This window comes from Lissotriton helveticus, chromosome 7 (genome assembly GCF_964261635.1).
Source record: "Lissotriton helveticus chromosome 7, aLisHel1.1, whole genome shotgun sequence".
Taxonomy (NCBI): Eukaryota; Metazoa; Chordata; class Amphibia; order Caudata; family Salamandridae; genus Lissotriton; species Lissotriton helveticus.
In genome coordinates, this window is record NC_136068.1 from 1,645,968,672 (window position 1) to 1,645,981,731 (window position 13,060).

Here is a 13,060-nt window from a genome sequence, read left to right on the forward strand (position 1 = left end):
AATGACATTGTTGAGACTGGTGAGCATTTTGCTCTTGTTCCATGTTTCTTTAAGAACAAATATGGGATTGTACTCGCACGTCCGTGTGCTCGGCGTCACTAGGCGCGTTAGCTCATTTTTACCTTGGAAGCTTCCACAGGAATGGCTTTCCGTTCCTATGCCTTTAATTGCTGGTGTCTGGCTCAGCGATGTGGCCATCCCACTGCCAGGAGGCATGGGAGGCAGCGGAGAGTGCGGCGCCCTGCTTGAACTACTATTATCACAGTTCAAGCACCGCACGCGCATTCTGGAGCCTCTGGCCAGAGGGAGACGCCCTTCGTTGGGTGTGTAGGTGGTGAGAGGCTATCGCATTAGTGGCCGACCAACGTACTATTTATTATCCACGCTCTGTTCCTTCCTCAGATAACGTACACGGGGAACAGCGTCTGTATTAATGCAAAAGCAAACACACTTTTGGGTCTGTATCGGGCCTGAAGGCCTTGTTGGAGACATTTCCCAGGCCAGTTCCCTGGACAAAAAGTCAATCTTGTACCATTCCCTCTACCAGCATACCACGTCCCCTGGGGCTAGTACCCCATTAAAATTACGGTAAATCTGCCCCATATTTTCGAACTGCCATCCAGGAGGAGGAAGATCCTCTGATTTGCTTTGGGGGGGGGGGGGGGGGGGGGGGGGGAGGAACGCCTTCTATGAGGCGGTTGACACTTCGATTTACCGGGCGGTTGATAACTCCTCTCCAGCCAGATATCACAGGCATTTGACAGACTCACGTCCCCCTTGACCGCACCCCCTCCAGCCCCGGAGCCCGTGGGCACAGGAGATCTTGGTGCGCCGCCACTTAAGCTGCCCCGGTACTCTGAGATGGACCTGGATGCATTTTGCACAGCTCAAACAAGCCTTTTTAAACAGTCAAGTCTGCCCTACCAGCGGGGACCAACCCGCCCCCGCCCCGCTTCTCTGCCAGTCACCCCCAAGTGACCCTGCTGCGGCAGGAGATGCAGACTCCAATCTGGGCCCCTCTAGACCCTTGACCCAAACTATATCCTTCCACGCTCTTCACAGTGGGCCCCAGCCGATAAGGCTGTCTCTTACGTTGCAAGGCACATCTGAAGGCCCGCAGACACTGCTTCAGGGCAGAGTCGCTCCCCTGCCGCCGAACAGCGCCACCTGAGCGCGTTCACCCCCGCTGCTGCCACTCCTAGCATAGGTTCGATCCTCCTGTGCCCAGGACTGTGGTTTGTTCTTGTGTATTTTGTTAACTCTTGCCATCCTTGCCTGTTGCTTATTAGTCAGTCTCTGCCTGGTTTCCCTGTTAAGCCCCCAGTGCGGCCCCCCCACCCCCCTCTTTGCTTCCCTGACCGCTGTGTTTTCCCGCCGCCGCTCCCCGCAGCCACGCCCCCTCGCCGCCGCGCTCCCACCTCCCTGCCCGACGGTAGGGGTGACCTCTGACCCTGCTTCAGGGCCGAGTCGCTCCCCTGCCGCTGATCACCGCCACCTGAGCGCGTTCACCCCCGCTGCTGCCGCCCCAGCACAGGTTCGATCCTTAATGGCGACCACTGACCGGGCGCCGCGCCAGGGGCAAGCCCGTCTGCACCTGTCCGCGCGTGGACCGCGCCCAGCACCAGAACCCCTGGACCCCGCATCCCCCCATACGGCCAGATTGCGATACGACACCAATTCCCACCACGCACTCAACATCGGCCGAGACCACCGCTGCTTCCAGGCCACTGCTGCAACTTCACCTACGACAGAACCACCAAACCCCCAAGGACCGGGCCTAACCTCCTCAACACCCGCTCCGCATGCAAACACGCCGTTTGAGCTCTGGGACCTGCTCGACACCAACGGCCCGGACATTGCCTTTCTGACCGAAACCTGGTGGAACGACTCCTCGGCTCCTGACATCGTCATAGCCATCACAGACGGCTACAAGATCTCACGCAGAGACCACACCAACGGGATGGGAGGATGAATAGCCATAGTCCACAAGTCCACCCTCCAGGTCCACACCCTCGCAGACTACTCCCTCAATTCCGCCGAACACCTTCACTTGCGGATCCACACCGACCCCAACACCACCACCACACTCAGAGGAATACTCAACTACAGACCCCCCGGACCCTCTTCAGCGACTCTGTCGCTGACCTCGCCAGTGTAGGAGAGTAGGGTCTGCAATCCTATGATCACCCAGATTTTTGCTTTTTGCTTCACTGGTTTACGACTTTCCCTGGCTGTGGGCCTGCTAATCAGACCCACAGCCTAGCTGTTCTCTCTATTCCAAATTGTACCCAGGTACTGAATTGGCACTGGGCCCTCTCCAAGTCCCTGTAACCAGGGCAGAGGTGCACCCAGGAGTCTCCCAGGGGCTGCAGCATGTATTATGCCACCCCTGGGCTGACTAACTAAACAGACACAACTGGCTGCCTGACAGCTGGGAGCAAGGTGGTGTAATCACCCTTTGCTTTAGATATAGTATACCTATATCTAAACCTAGAATGGGCACACAGATCTCCTATCAGTCACTCCTATGGCAGGCCTTAACAATCCTGAAGGCAGAGTGCTTGGAATCGTGTGAGATGGTGCTGTGGCATGAGCTGAGCCTGTCTGCGGCTTTCGGGATCTATCCCTTAGCCGTTTCCATGATAGCGTCAGACCATATACTCTTAAGTGCCTTATAATCCTCGCGGTTATGGTAACTTTGGTCTGACAATATCTAAACATGTCGTGTAAGGTGTCATACGCTTTGGAATACTACCCCCTCGCCAGTTCTGGCGACGGGGGTAGCATTCCACCCCTCTAGAGGGAGAAGACATGTTGGTAGCCTGTAACCCCGGTTAAAGTTGAACATAGCCTCAGCTCCACAAAATGGATCCTGCCACCGAGACACAAGTCTGACCTCCTGCTGCTGGGAGTCCTTCCAGCGAGGAGTGCTTGGACAAAGGGTTTCCTGTCAGGGGCGGTGCTAGCACCATCCCAGACAGGGTTTTGTGTATCCCAGGTAGGCAGGGCTATAGAGGAAGGTGACTGCAAGTGGCACCCCGGTGCTCACTGTGCATATGCCGGCTCAAACCAGTTCCTGGGGCACACCAGCCCCTGAGCTGGGGAGAGACCGGACAAAGGAGAGGGGTGTAACCACCCCCCTCCTAGTCCCACCCATAGGGCAGGACTTAGTCGCGTGCCAGCCCCTTTTCTCAGGATAAAGGTAGGAGCAGGCCCCCTTCCAAATTAGATCTTTGAATCCTGAAACTACTTTCTACGAAAGGAACTCAAGACTTCTTCCTAAGATTTCTCCCTTGTGACTAAGGAGTAGTCACCCTGCACCCGCAGGCACCATCCAAGCATCGCGGTTTGCTGTAAGTCTCTCCTCAGGATCAAGACTGCCCAGCTCGACGAGAACCGGCTTCCCTGGCACCTCTGACCTCTAACTGCATCATCAGCCCAGCTGAGATTCGTGGGTGTGACGAGACCTCGAGGGACCAGCCATCTTCAAGACTGCACAACGCTTGCCCAGCACGACCACCGAGGGATCATTGAGTGAGTGCTTTGGGGTTTGAGAAGCCCCGACCCTGAGCAGCTCCAGCACCGAAGTCCAGCCCTCCAGCATCCACGAGATCTGCGTGGGGCCCTTCTGCTCTTTGCTGCTCACCGCGTTGTCCAGGACACTTGCCCGTTGGCTAGTGGCCCTTCTGACGACGAACCACGACGACAACACCGCTGGTCTGGTTGCTCCAGACTGCTGGCCCTTGCTCCCCTCCAACAGAGGAGCACCCCGGACCCTCCTGGTCCACTCCAGACGCCATTTTGAGTCCACCGCGTGGGCTTGCATTTGCCAAGAGTTGTTGCCCCAATCCTGGGTCCAGCGATGTCGACAGCAGATACCACCGTGGGACAGCTCGCACCTCCATCCTGGTCTCCGACAACGCCTCCTGGTCCGAGAGACTGCAGAGCCCAGCGTCGCCCACTCACCTGGTCGAGGTGACTTCGCCCGGTGCCATCCTGGTGCCCACCTAATCACTGGCTAGTGATTCAGGGCTTGGTCCCCTCTGCTTACAGGTCTCCATCTTCATCGATCCAGGCTTGGATCACATCGAACTTCATCACTGGTCGCCTGCCAGCAACTTCTTCTTTCAGGCTCCATAGACTGCAACGAGGATTCCCGACGTCTTTTCAGACCTATGCAGCCGCAGCCCCTGGGCTAGGTAACCTAAGCATTTCGGTGCTCCAGCATAGTTTAACTATCTAAGTGTCCAGATCCTTTTTCGTTTCAGCTCTACCTAGTCGGATTCGTCCGATAACACTAACTTTGCATTTACTAGCCTCCATAGACTTTGTTCCGCATCCCGCGTGAGAGTGCACACTCTGCACCCGATCTCCCTAGGCCTCCTGCTCGTAATCTAAAGGTTCAGTAGTCTAGTCCTAGCGATCCCAAAGCCTCTGAGAATAGTTACTTACCTGCTAGTAATTCGCATTCCACTTTTGTAGTATATGGTTTTTCGTGCCCCTCGGGCATTTGTGTAAATTGTGCAACTTAAAGTGTTTTCTTAAGAGTTTTGTATTGTGCTTAGCTCCCTAACTCATAAAGAGTTCAGGGTAGTCTTGTTATAAATAAATATACTTTATTTTCATAACAACTTGTGTGGTGTCCTTTCACTTGGTGTTCAAGGGGTAAATGTGATGGTAAAACAGCTGGCTTAACACGCCCTCTAGAGTTTAGCCTAAAGACTGCTCTTGTCCATGCTACTAGGATAGCTGGTCTATCAGGTTGACTTACAACCAATCATCAATAAGGGTCGTTTGGACTGATACATAGTGATCACTAGAATAGTGAGCACTGCATATCAGGCCAACTTCTCACAGCCAGCACCCACGCACTCGTCTCCACTGGCTACATCCTTCTCGTAGACCTGAACTTCCACCTCGAGAACAACGGCGACGCCAACTCAACCGCCCTGATCGACAACCTCGGCCTCTGACAACTCGTCACTGAACCCACCTACGCCGCCGACCACACGCTCGACCCCCTGTTCTCCACAAGCACCCACGTCGCCTTCAACCACACCACCGAACTCCACCGGACTGACCACCGATGCATCCACTTCATCTTCAAGGAAACCAGCCACGCACCACCGCACCCAACAGCTGCCTCGCCGCTGCTGGAGCAAAGTCACCGAGGACCAGCTGACCTCCACCCTCACCCAGAACTCACCTACTGACCCCACTGACACAGACGCCGCCGCCCGAAACTTCAGACAGTGGATCGACGACTGCGCCAACGCCCTCGCCCCAATCAAGAAACCCTCCGTCAACCACCCCAGCAAGAAAGCCGCCTGGTTCACCAAAGAACTCCAGATCTCCAAACGGACATGCCGGAAGCTAGAGAAGAAATGGCTTCACGACCACTCACCAGACAACCACAAAGCCAACAAGGACGCCATTCGCAGACATCACCAACTCATCAGAACAGCCAGGAGATCCTCCTTTAAAGCCAGACTGGACAACAACGCACACAACAGCAAAGAACTGTTCAACATAGTGAAGGAACTCTCCAACCCCAGCGCCAATACCAACGATATCCCACCCTCACAAAATCTGTGCGACTCGCTGGCCACCTTCTTCCATCGCAAGATGGCAGACATCCATGACAGCTTTAACTCCTCATCCGCCCCGACCACAACAAACCACACCCCGAACGCCACCTGCACCAACCAGCTGACCTCCTGGTCCCACGTCAACGACGAAGAGACACGCAAGGTCATAAACTCCATCCACTCAGGATCTCCAACAGACCCCTGCCCACACCACGTTTTCTACAAAGCGGACGCAACCATCGCACCCCAATTGCGGAAGATATCAACATCTCCTTCCACACAGCAACATTCCCGGAAAGCTGGAAGCACGCCGAAATCAACGCCCTCCTCAAGAAGCCCAAAGCGGACCCCAAAAACCTTAAGAACCTCCGGCCCATCTCCCTGTTCCCCTTCCCGGCGAAGGTAATCGAGAAAATCGCAAACATGCAGCTGACCCGCCACCTCGCGGACAATACCATCCTAGACCCAACCCAGTCCGGATCCAGACGCAACCACAGCACCGAGACTGCCCTCATCGCTGCCACAGATGACATCAGGCGCCAGCTAGACAACGGCGAAACTTCAGCCCTCATCCTCCTGGACCTGTCAGCCGCCTTCGACACGGTCTGCCACCGCACACTAAGAACACGCCTCCAAAAAGCTGGTATCCAGACAAAGTCCCTGGACTGGACCACGTCCTTCCTCTGAGGCAGAACCCAGAGAGTCCGCCTTAAGCCCTACCTCTCCAAAGCCACCGACATCATCTGCGGCCTTACCCCAGGGTTCATCTCTCAGCCCGACCCCGTTCAACATCTACATGGCCCCCTCGCACAAGTGGCCCGCCAACACGACCTGGTCATCATCTCCTATTCCGACGACACCCAGCTCATCCTCTCCCTCACCAAGGACCCGCACACTGCCAAAACCAACCTCCACGAGAGAATGAAGGCCGTCGCTGAGTGGATGAGAAGCAGCCGCCTGAAACTGAACTTGGACAAAACGGAGGTCCTCATCCTAGGCTCCACCCCCTCTGCATGGGACGACTCCTGGTGGCCGACCACACTGGGAGCAGCCCCCACACCCACGGACCACGCATGCAACCTAGGATTCATCCTCAACTCCTACCTCTCCATGGTGAAGCAGGTCAACGCCGTTTCCTCCTCCTGCTACAACCCCCTCTGCATGCTTCGCAGGATCTACAAGTGGATCCCGAACGAAACAAGAAAAACAGTGACCCAAGCCCTCGTCAGCAGCAGGCTGGACTACAGCAACGCACTCTACGCAGGAATTCCGGCCAAACACCTCCGACTACAACGCATCCAGAACGCCTCTGCCCGACTAATCCTCAACATTCCCCGCCATAGCCACATCACCCCCACCTCCGAGACCTGCACTGGCTCCCCGTCAACAAAAGGATCACCTTCAAACTCTTCACCCACGCACACAAAACACTCCACAACACCGGACCAGTCTACCTGAACGACAGACTCAACTTCTACACCCCCCTCTCGCCAGCTCCGCTCCGCCAGCCTTGCCCTTGCTGCTGTGCATCCAACGAACGACCTCCGGCGGCGGATCCTTCTCCTTCCTAGCCGCCAAGACCTGGAACACCCTCCCCACCCAGCTACGACAGACCCAAGACCTGCTCACCTTCAGAAGGCTCCTCAAGACCTGGCTCTTTGAGCAGTAGCAGATACACCCCCCCCCCCCCCCCGACCCAGCCCCTTGAGACCCTTACGGGTAAGTAGCACGCTCTACAAGTTCACTGATTGATTTATTGATAGTTTACGTGGAGAATGTCCCCGCCCATCGCTAGAGGGGAAGTGGCCCTTACCCCAGAAATTGACCCCCACATGGCCACTCTTCTTCATAAATTTATCATGGACTCTAAAAAAGGGATCGACCGATCTTGGAGGGCATGTCAGGATAAGCTCCTGGACGCCCTCAGCCCCATTACAAAAATCCTTGACATGGCAGAGGAAGCCAAGGAATCAGGCGCCATAACCGGAACTTTTGTCAGGATAGGCTCAGAGGGCCGTACTATTTTTGGGCACGCGAACTGGGCCTTTTCCATCGAGCGCCGCCCCTCCCTCCTTATCAAGATGGGGGGGGGGGGGGGGCACCATTGCCCAGGGAGGTCTATTAGGCAAACATTTTGTAACAGAGCTCCGAAAGTTTGTTAACACTTTCACGTCGTTGGACAAGGCCCGGTTCACGAGACCGGCCGAGGCAGGGGCCACTCAGCCACTCGCCAACCTCAACCCCATCAGAACTCACAAAGAGACTCAAGACAATACCAGCACCAGTCCCACTTCGGGAACTTTTATCCAACGAGCGGGCGCCGCAGCAACGGGAGAGATTTCAGAGGAGGAGCAGCCACCTCAAGCCCCGGTGAGTGTTCTCCATTTTTCCACCAACTAAAAATAGGGGGGAGGCTGGCAAATTTTTCCCAGGCTTGGTTGTCCATCACGCAAGACGCTTGGGTAGGTGTTTCATATAGAATATATGGAGAATCCAGTCCAACGGGCCACACCGTGTCCCATTCAGTTCTCTACCCAAGACGCCGCCCTGGTCGACGAGGAAGTCAGATCCCTCTCAACAGGGGTGCCATCTCCCTATCTGCCCCTCACCCCAGGTGGTCCCTAAGCAATTTACTTTTGGTCTACAAGACCGATTGCGGTCGAAGACCAGTTATTAACTTAAGCAAGTTCAATGAATGGCTGTTTTTTCGCCATTTCAAAATGGAGGGGATTCACCTTCTCCGGGATGTCCTACGTCTACAAGATTGGATGGTCCGCTTAGACCTCACGGACGCCTATCTGGTGATCACGATTTATCCTCCCCACAGATGCTTCCACCAGTTTGTCTGGCGCCAGCAAACTTGCGAGTTCACAGCACTCCCTTTCAGGCTCTCCTCGGCTCTCTGGTGCTTCACCAAGGTGCTCAAGTCCGTGATGGAGTTCCTGAGAGCCCGAGGTATCCGGATATTCATGTATCCAGACGATCTACTCCTTATGGGTTCTTGCCCCAGTCAATTAACAGCTCACCTTCGGATGGCAGAGGACTTGCTTCGGGACCTAAGATTAGCAGAAATCGGTTTCAACCTGCTCAGTCCGTTACCGTTTTGGGGTTCGTTAGAGACTCCACCGCGTCTACTCGGTCTGCCTTCCAGGAAGGTGGCCAAGATCCGCCACAAAATGAGACGTGTCCTTTCCAGACCACAAGTATCCCTCCGCCAGCTGGCTCGGTGGTGGGCCTCCTGTCGGCATCCATCCAGGCCATTTATCCAGGCCCGCTACACTACTGGGCTCTTCAGAGCCTCAAGGCATATTTTCTTTGCAAGGGTTACCCTTACTCCCACAAGGTCTCCCTGTTCAGCGAAGCCTGGGAGGAGATCCAGTGGTGGCTGGACCATATGGAGGCCTGGAACGGCCGCGAGATTTTCGGTTCCGCTCCAGATCTTGTTATAGAATCAGACGTCAGCAGGCTAGGCTAGGCAGGAAAGCAGGAGGCCCTGCTTGTCAGTAGGTTAGACTATGGAAATGCACTTTTCGTTGGGATGCCACACTACCTTTTCAAACGCCTGCAAGTGATACAAAATGCAGCGGCCAACTCCACTGGCTGCCCATGTGCCAAAGTGCAAGATTTAAAGCTCTTAGCACATGCACACAGTGTGCTCCATCGTACAGGCCAAAAGATTCTCCAAAATATAATCAAATTCTACATCCCGGACAGGTTAAGAGGTCAAGATCTCTAGCGTTAACCGAGACTAAAAGAATCAGTAAGAGCAGGGCAGGTGGGCGTACTTTTTCGCATCTTGCAGCGTTACGTGCAGGTTTCGGCAGCTCTCAGCGGCGACAGCTCTCCCTCAGCTGCAGCAGCCCACACAGATCCTGCGGAAGGTTGGAGGGTGCAGATTTAGGCAGGCCCTCAGCGGCGGCTCTCGTCTTAGCTGCCATGTCCCGCACAGGTTCAGCAAAGAAAGGTTCAGAGTTAGGCAGGCGCTCGGCAGCAGCAGTTCCCTCTGATCTGCTGCAGCCCGCACAGGTTCAGCAAAGAAAGATTCCATGGTTCTGAGTTAGCGGGCGCTCAGCGACGGCAGTGCCCTCTTGGTGGAGAGGTGGGAGAACGATCTGCCGCCGGTGGTCGCTCTTCGGATGCGGGGGACGGTGGCGAAGGCGAGTTCGGCAGAGCGGAGCTGGCGATTTGGGGTGTAGAAGGTGAGTCATCTGTTGAGGTATGCCGGTCCGATGTTGTGGAGTGCTTTGTGTGCATGGGTGAGGAGTTTGAAGGGGATTCTCTTGTTGACACAAGTGCAGGTCTCTCAGGTTGGATGTGATGTGGCTGTGGGGAGGTATGTCGAGGATCAGGCATGCAGAGGCATTCTGTATGCTTTGAAGTCGTTTCAGGAGTTTGGCCGAGGCTCCTTTCCGTAATCCAGCCTGTTGCTGACGAGGGCCTGGGTGACCGTTCTTCTTGTTCCGGTGGGGATCCACCTGTAGATCTTGCGGAGGGTGTTGAAGCAGGAGGATGAGACGGCGTTGACTAAATCGGTCATGGAGAGTGTTGAGTCGAGGATGACCCACAGGTTACGTGTGTGGTTGGTGGGTGTCGGTGCTGCTCCCAGTGCGGTCGGCCACCAGGAGTCGTCCCAGGCTGAGGGGGTGGAGCCGAGGATGAGGACCTCCGTTTTGTCAGAGTTCAGCTTCAGACGGCTGTTCTTCATCCACTCGGCGACGGCCTTCATTCCTTCGTGGAGGTTGGTTTTGGCGGTGAGGGGGTCCTTGGTGAGGGAGAGGATCAGCTGGTGTCGTTGGCATAAGAGATGATGTTGAGGTTGTGCAGTCGGGCGACGCGGGCGAGCGGTGCCATGTAGACGTTGAACAATGTCAGGCTAAGGGATGATCCTTGGGGTACGCTGCAGATGATCTCTGAGGCTACGGACCGGAAAGGGGGAAGGCGGACACTCTGGGTTCTGCCTCCCCATAGTGAAGAAGATATGTTGAAATAGGAAGGGGTGTGAATGAGGGGGTGAAACTAAGGCAGGATCCAAGACTACCTCCAGGAAGAGACTTGCCACCTGAATCACAGAGTGTCTCTTTTTACTCACCTCCCCGTGTCCTGACACTTTTTTCAGGTTCCCAAAGTTTGTACCTCCCTCCTTAATGTACTCAAGGAGTGCCACCGCCAGCCACATGGCCAGCTTCTCTGCCCCACTCACACTAGATGCAGGCTCACACAGAAGTTTCCTTTAATGCTCTACAACAAAGTTAACTACTAGGTCAGTCCCCCCCCCTCAGTCAGCGTACTCTTCCTCTGGAGTATTTGGTCCTTATTCTCAAGGATGGATCAGGCTACTGCTGTCCGCAGGGTCACGTAGTCCAGGAGGAAAAAGGAAGAGTCCAAGCTATGGACTGAATGTATGTGTCTACAGTGTAATTGTGAATCAAGAGTTCATGATTGTGGTAGGGTGAATGTTATTTTAATCAGGAGCTTTCCACAGCAGAAGTTGATATATCCTCCTACCCCGACAGGTGTAAATCTGAAATCTGGTTGTGAAGTTACTACCAGTAACTTCTGGAGTGTAATTTCTCTTAAGAGATTGGAGACTTGTACATTTAACTACTAGGTGGAGATTTCTGCCTGGAATTAGTGAATATCACGAAGGTGGCAATCTCCAGCCAGTGGTAGGAGGAAATCTATAGTTGACGAAACCTCCACATGCAGATTTCCCTTTGTCTCTTATAATGAATGGCATGTACAATCACTGCTGTCCTTCAAAAAGCAATGGTGGGAATGGCTGCCGTGCGCTTTCCCCGGTATTAAAAGTAACTGCTCCAGTAAATGATCCCATACACAAAGATTCTTATGCAAACACCCATAAAAGTAATAATTCAACAATTTGTTAATAGAAGTAGAAACTCACCTGGTGGATGATGTATATTCCATAGTTCAGCTGCTGTCGCTGCAGAAAGGGGTGCATGTAGTAGAGGAGGTATTTCAGATGTACTTCTCGGTTTCTGTGTGGAATGATGACAGCCGTTTTGTGACTGGAAATGCAATCTGGGGGTCTGTATCGTCCACCTTTGGTCACATAAGGGTTTTTCCTTACTATATCAGCTGTGGTCAATGCAGTGGGAAAGGTTACTCTGAAAGGTCCTCCTAACAAAAGAAAGCATAAATGTAACTTTGCAAGCTTCAAGTCTAATACCAGAATGATTTTAGACGAGAATCCCATCCTTTAAAACTAATGAACTCTTGTGTTCTTATTAGAGATGGACAACGGGAGGCACATCAATTGGAGATATGCCCCCTCTGTGGTGCTGCCTTTCTGAAGGGGAGGGATTACAGCCAGGGCAAGGTACAGTGGGTACTTAACTAGGATGTCAGAAGGCTTGGGCATCACCAGAACAATGGCTAATGGAATTCGGGCCCGCTATTGTGTAGAGCGAACTTGTCCTCATAAGGTTTAAAGTTAAAGTAGTCTACAAACAGTTTGCAGGGTAATTAGCACATCTGTACCTGCAATAATTCCAGCCGCTAACATTTTGGGAACTTCGGCGACACTTGTGAAATTGCATTAAAATGCCTAAAACCGGTAGAAGCCATTATGTGCAGTCTTGTAGCAAAATAAACTTATTATCTAATCAACAACATTCTCTTTACAGAACATAAGCATTCCAATCTATTTTCCTAGTCTGATTTCTTAGCTGAATTTTAAAGTTCGTTGTTCTACTCCAATAATATTTTTTTTTAAAGTGCTGACTGCAACAGTGCCACAGGGCACAGAGTAAACCGGATACCTAGGAATCAGGTTTTAAGAGCTGGCCAGACATATAAAGATACCTTTACTGCAAAAAGTGTAAATGCAAGATTCTATTCTGACTAGGACAGCAGTGCGAACATTCTACAGGTAAAGTGGGAGTGAGGGTTAGTCACGCTTCGATCACCAACTCCCAACTTTCTCTGGCATCCTGTGCTCTTAGAATAAAAACTTGTATTCCTTTTTTCAATTAAGAGCTGTTAGAAATGGGATCCCTGGCTGGCGAGGGCTTTCGCCAAAGTCAGTCAGAGACCACCACTTCTAAGTCAGGGCAAGGGAGTTACACGCCAAGATAACCCCTGCTCACCCTCTAGGTAACGTGGCGCGAGCAGCAAGGCTAAACTTGGAGGCGATGTGAGTTAAGTATTTGCACACGCACCCCAGCAACAACACCCAGGCCCACCACAAAGGAAACTCCACACAAGGTTATATGTAAAAATAGCCTTTGTATTACACCAAAACACATTAGACAAGCACTGGCGTTGCCAATAGGTCTCGCAGTAGGAAAGTTGGAGCTATTGGTTTTGTAAATGACACATTTTATATTTATGTGTTGGTTTTGAAAATCGCGAAATTAATAGTTTTGTCATTTACAATGCCAATACTTTTAACTTTTGCAAATGTGACACTCATAGTATTTGTAATGCAAATTTTTTGTATTTACGTGAGT

The 13,060-nt window shown here is 53.0% G+C and overlaps 1 protein-coding gene across 7 annotated transcripts in view; it reads right to left on the reverse strand.

Annotated features, from left to right (window-relative positions):
* The window catches only part of LOC144770635 (beta-1,4-galactosyltransferase 3-like), a 182,243-nt gene that overhangs the window by 125,739 nt on the left and 43,444 nt on the right, over nucleotides 1-13,060 (reverse strand). For all 7 annotated transcript variants that reach the window (XM_078655326.1, XM_078655325.1, XM_078655328.1 and 4 more), the window contains exon 3: nucleotides 11,494-11,729. In XM_078655326.1, coding sequence (XP_078511452.1) covers nucleotides 11,494-11,729 — 236 coding nt within the window. The remainder of the gene's footprint in view (nucleotides 1-11,493; nucleotides 11,730-13,060) is intronic.